Here is a 10,312-nt window from a genome sequence, read left to right as displayed (position 1 = left end):
CTGCCGGCAATGCGGACCAAGCTCTGGCACTGATCGTACAGGGAGCGGACCGCCACAATAAGACAGTCCGATGCCCCATACTCTCTGAGCACTCCCCACAGGACTTCCCGAGGGACACGGTCGAATGCCTTCTCCAAGTCCACAAAGCACATGTAGACTGGTTGGGCAAACTCCCATGCACCCTCAAGAACCCTGCCGAGAGTATAGAGCTGGTCCACAGTTCCACGACCAGGACGAAAACCACACTGCTCCTCCTGAATCCGAGGTTCGACTATCCGGCGTAGCCTCCTCTCCAGTACACCTGAATAAACCTTACCGGGAAGGCTGAGGAGTGTGATCCCACGATAGTTGGAACACACCCTCCGGGCCCCCCTTCTTAAAGAGAGGAACCACCACCCCGGTCTGCCAATCCAGAGGTACCGCCCCCGATGTCCACGCGATGCTGCAGAGTCTTGTCAACCAAGACAGCCCCACAGCATCCAGAGCCTTAAGGAACTCCGGGCGGATCTCGTCCACCCCCGGGGCCTTGCCACCGAGGAGCTTTTTAACTACCTCAGCCCCAGAAATAGGAGAGTCCACCACAGATTCCCCAGGCACTGCTTCCTCATAGGAAGACGTGTTGGTGGGATTGAGGAGGTCTTCGAAGTATTCCTTCCACTTATCCACAACATCCGCAGTTGAGGTCAGCAGAACACCATCCGCACCATATACGGTGTTGATAGTGCACTGCTTCGCCCTTTCTGAGGCGGCGGACGGTGGTCCAGAATCGCTTCGAAGCCGTCCGGAAGTCGTTTTCCATGGCTTCCCCGAACTCCTCCCATGTCCGAGTTTTTGCTTCAGCGACCGCTTAAGCCGCACACCGCTTGGCCTGTCGGTACCCGTCCACTGCCTCCGGAGTCCTATGAGCCAAAAGGACCCGATAGGACTCCTTCTTCAGCTTGACGGCATCCCTCACCGCTGGTGTCCACCAAGGGGTTTTAGGATTGCCGCCCCTACAGGCACCAACTACCTTGCGGCCACAGCTCCGATCAGCCGCCTCGACAATAGAGAAACCAGTGAAACCTGGAGAGGCGTGATTGGGAAGAATGGCCGCCCGGATCTGAACCCGAGTGGTGTTTTGTTATTGGACTTTTGTGCTCGCCACAATTTGTCCATTACAAACACCATGTTCAAACATAAGGGTGTCCATATGTGCACTTGGCACAAGGACACCCTAGGCCGCAGTTCCATGATCGACTTTGTAGTTCTGTCATCGGATTTGCGGCCTTATGTTTTGGACACTCGGGTGAAGAGAGGGGCGGAGCTTTCTACCGATCACCACCTGGTGGTGAGTTGGCTGCGATGGTGGGGGAGGATGCCGGACCGACCTGGCAGGCCCAAACGCATTGTGAGGGTCTGCAAGGAACGTCTGGCAGAGTCTCCTGTCAGAGAAAGATTCAATTCCCACCTCCGGAAGAACTTCGAACATGTCACGAGGGAGGTGCTGAACATTGAGTCCGAGTGGACCATGTTCCGCACCTCTATTGTCGAGGAGAAGCATTTATTCAGGTAGAAATATCCCAGATTACATCAGCAAACATGTTTGACTATAAAAGCATGATCCTAAAAATCCACATTTTGTGTTATTGCGTGAAACTGCTGTAAAACATGGTGTAGCGCCTCCTCTGAATGCAAGTGCTCCTACAGCAAGAATACAAACTCTATATCCACTGGCCGCCCTCGGCCGGTTGTCCCGGTAAACTGGCGCCGCCAGGTTTTTGACGCAATACACTCCCTGTCGCACCCTGACGTTCGGGCTTCCGTCAAGTTGGTTGGTGCCAAGTTTGTTTGGGCTGGCCTTAGGAAGGATGTTAGGCAGTGGGCAGCCGCATGCGTGGCATCTCAGCGCGCCAAGGTCCACCGGCACACCATTTCTGATTCCGGTCAGGTGGTTTGATCACGTGCATGTAGACTTAGTTGGCCCCCTCCCTCCGTCGCAATGCATAAGCGAACTAAGCACTTGCTTAGGGCCCCGCGGCCACCAGGGGGCCCCCAAAAGCAATTAACAAAAAAGTATTATTTTGTGTTTTTTGCATGTACGAGTCTGACTGATGATTTCTAAATGATCAAAGATATATTGTTGTACAAAAACACAATTTTAGGTCAACAGAGTGCTGCTGCTCATCTAGGCCTAGTGATTCTTCATCAGATTTCTTACAGTGATGTCATAAATGACTTTGCCTCCAGAAAAACCAGGAAGCACAGGTTTTAAGGAGTGGGTGGAGTGGTGTGGGTGGTGAAGAACAGAGGAACAAAACTGTGATGTGATGGTCAAATGTGTTAATTAAGGTAGTTTATCTAGATTTTTTTCCCCAAAAATGTTTGCACGTCGTTATGTACATTTACATAGTTTTAATATGTAGTAACTTTATATTTGTTTACAAACCGTTATGTTACCTTGTTTCTGGTAACTCTGTTCATTAATATTATTTAAGTATTTGCTTGATATTTAATTTAATAATGTTGTTTTTTGTACAATTGAATTTGTTCCTTTTTATATATATGTAAGTGATTTTATTGTTGCACTTTATTGTTTTTCTTGCACTACGAATTATTTTTGCACATTGCTGTTTCAGGTTTCTGTTACCAAAAATAATAAAGTGAATCAGAATCAGCTTTATTGTCCAGTTATGTTTAACACACATGGAATTTAACTTCAGTAAATTGCGCTCTCTTTGTACAAAGTAAACATTAAATATGAACAAATAACTAAAAATATAAACTAGTAATTAAAGACTAATATGTACAAGACTGATGAGACAAAATGACACTTTTACTGTAAATATAAAGCTTTATCACTTGGACTGTTCAACCCCAGGCCACTCTTGTAGCTGAATGTTTCCTACATTTTAAGATTAGGAACCATATGTGGCACTCTGGACATCATTTGTTCATTCATTGGTATTATTTATGTTCTTAACTTACTACAAATGACATGTCATTTGGAAAGACACGCCAGGATGACAATAGGATAATGTAAACAACACTGCCAGAGCCGCAATGAGTTTATAGTAGGTGTGTGAATGATCAACAATCAATATTATTGGCAGAAATAGAGGGCCCCAAAATCAAATTTTGCTTAGGGCCCCATGGAGGCTTTGGCCGGCACTGGTCGCAGGGTTATACACACTTGCTAACGATGGTAGATCGTACCACCAGATGGCCAGAAGCGGTTCCTCTTTCCTCCGCTGCTTCTGTTAGACGTTGCCCGTGCATTTCTGTCAGCCTGGGTTGCACGTTTTGGCACGCCGTCCGATATCACCTCGGACAGGGGATCCCAGTTTGTGTCGGAGCTTTGGTCAGCGTTGGCGCAGTCCTTGAGTGTGCAGGTGCACCGTACTACAACCTACCATCCCCAAGCTAAAAGCTTATGTGAACGTTTTCACCAATCACTTAAGGCGGCTCTGCGTGCGGCGCTCGTGGATAGGAATTGGGTTGACCGTTTGCCTTGGGTTATGCTCGGGTTGCGCTCAGCCCCTAAAGAGGATCTCGCAGCGGCCCCCGCTGAATTAGTGTTCGGTCAACCACTCCACGTTCCGGGGGAATTTTTACCTGAGGGGTTGTGCCCCACGATCGTTTCCCTTTTTGTCGAGGGGGTCCTTGGCTCCCGGCCAAGTCCACCACTGTTTCCCTAAATTGTTTGTGCCATCGGAGCTTAAATCTGCCCGTTTTGTCAATATTATTATTGTGGCGGGCACTAGGACCATAATCACACTCAGCAGAATGGGTGTAGTTTATGTCATTTTGGACACATTTTATAAGTGCATATTGTGTTGCATTGTTTTATTCTCATGTTGGCAGTCTTACAAAAAAGGCCTGAAAGAAACAACGCTGTGTTTCTTGTATTTGCCACAATATACCCAATAAATAAAACCTATGCCTCATTTAAATGACTATTTAGGCCTACTATGATACTGTATTTCAATGTTGATTATCATGGTGGTAGTTGGAGAGCCAATTCTGGAGGTTAATTTGTGTCTTTGTAGTTTTTTACACTGAATTTATGGAACGGAATGTTTTGCACATGAACTGCATTTTTTCACTTTCAATTATGCTGACAATGTCATTGAAAACAATCTTCAGTTTGAAAATTCGGTGTATAAAAATTAAATGTAAAAAAAATTCAGCATATAAAATTAAATGTAAAAAAATCAGTGTATATAAATTCAGTGTATGAAAATTAAATGTTAAACAAATTCAGTCTATATAAAGTAAATGTAAAAAAATTCAGCGTATAAAAATTTGATGTAAAAAAAAAAAATCAGTGTATAAAAATTCAATGTAAAAAAAATTCAAAGTATATAAATTCAATGTAAAAATAATTCAGTGTATGAAAATTAAATGTAAAAAATTCAGTGTATAAAAATTAATGTTAAGAAAATTCTGTGTCTAAAAATCAAATCTAAAAAAATGTAGTGTCTAAAAATTTAATGTAAAAAAATGTGTATGAAAATTCAGTGTAAAAAGAATTCCGTGTGTACAAATTAAATGTAAAAAAATCAGCGTAATAAAATAAATGTAAAAAAAATTATGGGTATAAAAATTCAATGTAAAAAAATCAGTGTATTAAAATTCAGTGCAAAATAATTTGCTGCTTTGAAACGCAAAACCAACTTCCTGTAAATTAAAGACCAATGTCACGTGACTTCAAGTTTGACACCTCATTGGCTGCTGATGAGACAGGATCAATTGCTTCAGTCTTAATTTACCGGAATTGGATCTCGTGTGGCTGCGATGAGGTGGCGACTTGTCCAGGGTGTACCCCACCTTCCGCCCGATTGTAGCTGAGATAGGCGCCAGCGCCCCCCGCGACCCCAAAAAAGGGAATAAGCGGTAGAAAATGGATGGATGGATGGATCTCGTGTGGCTTCACGGGGTCAGAGGGGTTAGTGCGTCTGCCTCACAATACGAAAGTCCTGCAGTCCTGGGTTCAATCCCAGGCCTGGGATTTTTCTATGTGGAGTTTGCATGTTCTGCCCGTGAATGCGTGGGTTCCCTCCGGGTACTCCGGCTTCCTCCCACTTCCAAAGACATGCACCTGGGGATAGGTTGATTGGCAACACTAAATTGGCCCTAGTGTGTGAATGTGAGTGTGAATGTTGTCTGTCTATCTGTGTTGGCCCTGCGATGAGGTGGCGACTTGTCCAGGGTGTACCCCGCCTTCTGCCCGATTGTAGCTGAGATAGGCGCCAGCGCCCCCCGTGACCCCAAAAGGGAATAAGCGGTAGAAAATGGATGGATGAATCTCGTGTACTTTTCAATTTTTCTGCACTGAAATGTTTACACGCAAAATTTTCAAAGTAAAATTTCGTACGCTGAAATTTTTTTAACATTTTTACACTGATTTTTCGTACATTAAACATTTAAACTGTAATATAATGCACTGATTTTTTTCAAACTAAACATTTACACACTAAATTTTCACACTGAAATTTCATACTCAAAAATTTTTTAAACAACATTTTCAAACACGGAATTTTCATACACTAAATGTTTAAACTAAAATATTGTGTGTGAATGTTGTCTGTCTATCCGTGTTGGCCCTGCGATGAGGTGGCGACTTGTCCAGGGTGTACCCCGCCTTCTGCCCGATTGTAGCTGAGATAGGCGCCAGCGCCCCCCGTGACCCCAAAAGGGAATAAGCGGTAGAAAATGGATGGATGAATCTCGTGTACTTTTCAATTTTTCTGCACTGAAATGTTTACACGCAAAATTTTCAAAGTAAAATTTCGTACGCTGAAATTTTTTAAACATTTTTACACACTGATTTTTCGTACATTAAACATTTAAACTGTAATATAATGCACTGATTTTTTTCAAACTAAACATTTACACACTAAATTTTCACACTGAAATTTCATACTCCAAAATTTTTTAAACAACATTTTCAAACACGGAATTTTCATACACTAAATGTTTAAACTAAAATATTGTGTGTGAATGTTGTCTGTCTATCCGTGTTGGCCCTGCGATGAGGTGGTGACTTGTCCAGGGTGTACACCGCCTTCTGCCTGATTGTAGCTGAGAGGCACCAGCGCCCCCCGTGACCCCAAAGGGAATAAGCAGTAGTAAATGGATGGATTATACACTGAATTTTGTCAAACAAAATGTTTTAACTGAAATTTCATGCGCTGAATTTTTTTTAACATTTTTAAACACTGAAATTTTTTAAACAGCATTTTTAAACACTGAAATGTTATACACTAAATGTAACTGAAATTTTACCCACTGAATTTTTTTCACAGATTTTTTTATACACGCATTTTGCCAACAATTTATTTTCAGTGAAATTGTCAGCCTAATTGAAAGTGAAAAACATTTCAAATATGCTGCCAATTTCATTGAGCAAATGTGCAGTTTGAAAATTCATTGTATAAAAATAAATTGTAAAAAAATCAGTGTATTAAAATTCAGTGCAGAAATATTTGCTGCTTCCTAACGCAAAACCAACTTCCTGTAATTGTTTCTGCTTTGAATTTCCACGCATTCAATTTTAAACTGAAATTTCATACGCTGAAGTTTTGTAAACATTTTTAAACACTGACATTTCATAGAATGAACATTTTTAAACTGAATTTTCATATATTATTTATTTAACTGAAATATAATACAGTGAGTTTTTTCAAACTACATTTTTACACAGTCAATTTTTCAACTGAAATTTCACACGCTGAAATTTTTTAAACATTTTTAAACACTGTCATTTCATACACTGATTTTCTTTAAACATTGTTATACACTAAACGTTTAAACTGAAATTTTAATCACTGAATTCTTTTACACTGATTTTTTTCATACACACATTCTCATTGAAAAATAAATTGTCAGCATAATTTGATGATAAAACTTTGAGTTAACAAGATTTAAAGGCAAACAATCTGTGTATGAAAACTAAATGTAAAAAAAATTTAGCTTGTAAAAATTTTTAAATTTAAAAGATTTAAAGGCAAAAATTTCAGTGTATAAAAATTAAATGTAAAAAAAACTTCATACACACATTTTTTTGAACACACACACATTTTACAAAAATTTTTATACACACAATGTCACTGAAAAAATATATTGTCAGCATGATTTGATTTAAAAAATTGGAGTTAACAAGATTTAAAGGCAAAAATTCTGTGTATGAAAACTAAATGTAAAAAAAAAATTCAGCTTATAAAAATTTTAAAATCTTAAAGATTTAAAGGCAAAAAATTCAGTGTATAAAAATTAAACGTACAAAAACTTCATACACACATTTTTTTAAACACACACACATTTTACAATTTCTTTTATACACACAATGTCATTGAAAAATAAATTGTCAGCATAATTTGATGTGAACAATTGGAGTTCACAAGATTTAAAGGCAAAAAAAATTAAATGTAAAAAAAAATAATAATTTAAAGGCAAAAAATTAAGTTCCTTAAATTTAGTGTTTAAAAAAAAAAGCTAAGGTAATATGGAGCACCATACCAAGTGTTTTCTGAGGCTGTGAAAAGGTATGAGAACCACTGAGTCAATAAAGCCGTAATGAAACATGCGCAGTGTGAGCACCAAGTGCTTCTCACCATGATGGGAGACAGACGACGGGACTTAGACGGAGCCTCCTCGTACGGTCTTTCAGCCAGAGAGGCGATGATCCTCTTCCTGTGGCCCAGTGGACCCACCCTGATCACCTACAAGGCAAAGCATTGGGGTCAGGTGGTGTGGCGTGGTCTCAGTCCCTGAGTTGGTGGACACTGGGGCTGTCCCCTTACCAATATTTTAGTACCGCTACCAAAATGTATTTTGGTATATGTACATATGTATATATACATTTTGGTAGCGGTAGTAAAATACTTTTCGTTTTTCTTTTCGAAATAAGGTGGACCACAAAAAATGACATTATTGTCTTTATTTGAACAACAAATCTTAGGTACATGAAACATATGTTTATTATTGTCATTTAGTCCTTAAATAAAATAGTGAACATACTAGACAACTTGTCTTTTAGTAGTAAGTAAACAAACAAAGACTCCTAATTAGTCCGCTGATGTATGCAGTAAGATATTGTATCATTTATCAACCTATTATATTGTACACATTATGAGGGACAAATTGTAAAAAATTGATTATTCATCCACTTGTTCATTCACTGTAAATTAATATCTGCGTATTTTCTGTTTTAACATGTTCTATCTGCACATCTGTTGAAATGTAATAATCACTTATTCTTCTCTTCTTTGATGCTTTTCATTAGTTTTGGATGATACCACACATTTAGGTATTGACCCGATACCAAGTACTCGCAGGATCATACAAGAAAATATAATACCTAATAAACCAATACCAATATGGTTAAGAAATACTGATTTAAAAAGGGTAGGTGTCGCGCTGTTTTCTGTTTCAACATGTTCTATCTACACTTCTGTTAAAATGTAATAATCACTTACTTCTCTCTCTTATTCTGTTTTGGATGATACCACACATTTAAGTATCGATCTAATACCAAGTAGTTACAGGATCATACATTGGTCGTATTCAAAGTGTCCAGGGACGTATTTCCTGACTTTATAAACATAATATGCATTTTAAAAAAAGGAAAAAAGATTTTGTGAGGAATAAAAATATTGACGTAATCATAGTAGTATCATGTACTTGGTATCATTATAGTGGATGTCAGGTGTAGATCCACCCATGGCTTTTGTATACATTGTGACGCCGGTGAGCTATTGTATCCTCCTACGCTGAGCAGTGAAGCATGTTTAGCTATTCCTCGTCCTCCAGTGATAATGTAACATACTTTATTTGTCTCCATGGAGGCAAGGATTGGTGATTTAGAAGTAGCTAAAACATTACCGACCGCGTTTCAGTTTTATGACTTCACCTCTATCGTTACTTTTTACACCAAAATGTGTCCGTTCTCCCTTTTTTGTCTACACAGTGTCTGCTTGTAAGTACTCTGTGTGTGTGTGTGTGTGTGTGTGTGTGTGTGTGTGTGTGTGTGTGTGTGTGCTGCCGAACATGCTCCTCTGCTCGTAAAACATGCAATGTCACGACGTAGACACGCCCTTCGACTCCCGTCAATAAGTCAACATCCGCCTGTTTAACGGAATTATACTGCATTTTGTAAGCAAGTTTCCTTGGCCATATGAACCACAATCGGAACTCGGTGGTCAAGTTAAATGACGTGGCAGGTCACCTTAAAGTAACGTGGCGGCCTACATTAAAATTATGTTGGAGCGTAGTAGGCCAGAAAAAAATTAAGTGGCGTGACACTTTACAATTACCTGGCGGGCTACTTAAACGATCCAGCTGGCCACATGAAATTAAGTGGTGTGTGAAGTTAAATGATTTGGTGGGACATTTTAAAATTATGTGAGAGTGTGGCAGGCCAATTTAACTTACGTGGGAGGGGAATTTATATTTATTTGGCAGGCCATTTAAAATTTGTGGTGAGCCATATTAAATGATTTGGTGGCACACTTTAAATGATGTGGCAGGTCACCTTAAAGTGACGTAGCGGGCTACGATAAAATCATGTAAGACTGTGGCAGGCCATGGTAAAATAATGTAGCGGGCACTTTACAATTATCTGACGGGCCACTTAAAATTAAGTGGTGTGCCAAGTTAAATGATGTGGTGGGTCACTTTGAAATGATATGTCAGGCAACTTTAAATTGATCTGGCGATCCACGTCCACCTTAAAAAAATCTGGTGGTCCACGTTAAATGATCTGGCGGTCCACCTTAAATGACTTGGCGGTCCACCCATATAAAATGATGTGTTAGGAAACTTTAAATTGATGTGGTGGTCCAAATAACATGTCAGATCATTTAAAAGTTGGCATGCCACATTAAATGATCTGTCGAGCCACCTTAAATAATCCCGAGCTCTACTTTAAATGATCTGGCGGTCCACCTTAAATGACCTGGTGGTCCACGTTAAATGATCTGGCGGTCCACTTTAAATGATCTAGCGAGCCACATTAAAAATGTCGCGGGCCTCTTTAAAATTATGTGAGTGTATGGCAGGCCAAATTAAAATAATGTGTGAGGCAACTTTAAATTGAATTAGCGGGCCAAATAAAATGTGGTGGCATGCCACATCCAAATGATCTGGCAGGCCACATAAATGATCTGGCAAGCCACATTATTTGATCTGGCAAGCCACCTTGACTGACCTGGCGAGCCACTTAGAATGACTTGGCAGTCCACCTTAAATGATCTGGCGGTCCAATTTAAATGATCTAGCGAGCCACCTTAAATGATGTGGCGGGCCTCTTTAAATTGAATTGGCGGGCCACATA

At 40.0% G+C, this 10,312-nt stretch overlaps 1 protein-coding gene across 9 annotated transcripts in view; it reads right to left on the bottom strand.

The window, feature by feature from the left end:
* Positions 1-10,312, bottom strand: part of anks1ab (ankyrin repeat and sterile alpha motif domain containing 1Ab) — a 152,584-nt gene that overhangs the window by 64,164 nt on the left and 78,108 nt on the right. For all 9 annotated transcript variants that reach the window (XR_009804005.1, XR_009804010.1, XM_061885621.1 and 6 more), the window contains one exon: positions 7,593-7,700. Coding sequence is in view for 7 of the 9 variants with exons in the window: in XM_061885621.1 (XP_061741605.1) it covers positions 7,593-7,700 (108 nt within the window). In the remaining 2 variants the exon portion in view is untranslated. The remainder of the gene's footprint in view (positions 1-7,592; positions 7,701-10,312) is intronic.

Source organism: Nerophis ophidion, linkage group LG02 (genome assembly GCF_033978795.1).
Source record: "Nerophis ophidion isolate RoL-2023_Sa linkage group LG02, RoL_Noph_v1.0, whole genome shotgun sequence".
Taxonomy (NCBI): domain Eukaryota; kingdom Metazoa; phylum Chordata; class Actinopteri; order Syngnathiformes; family Syngnathidae; genus Nerophis; species Nerophis ophidion.
This window is presented reverse-complemented; position numbering and strand designations above follow the sequence as displayed.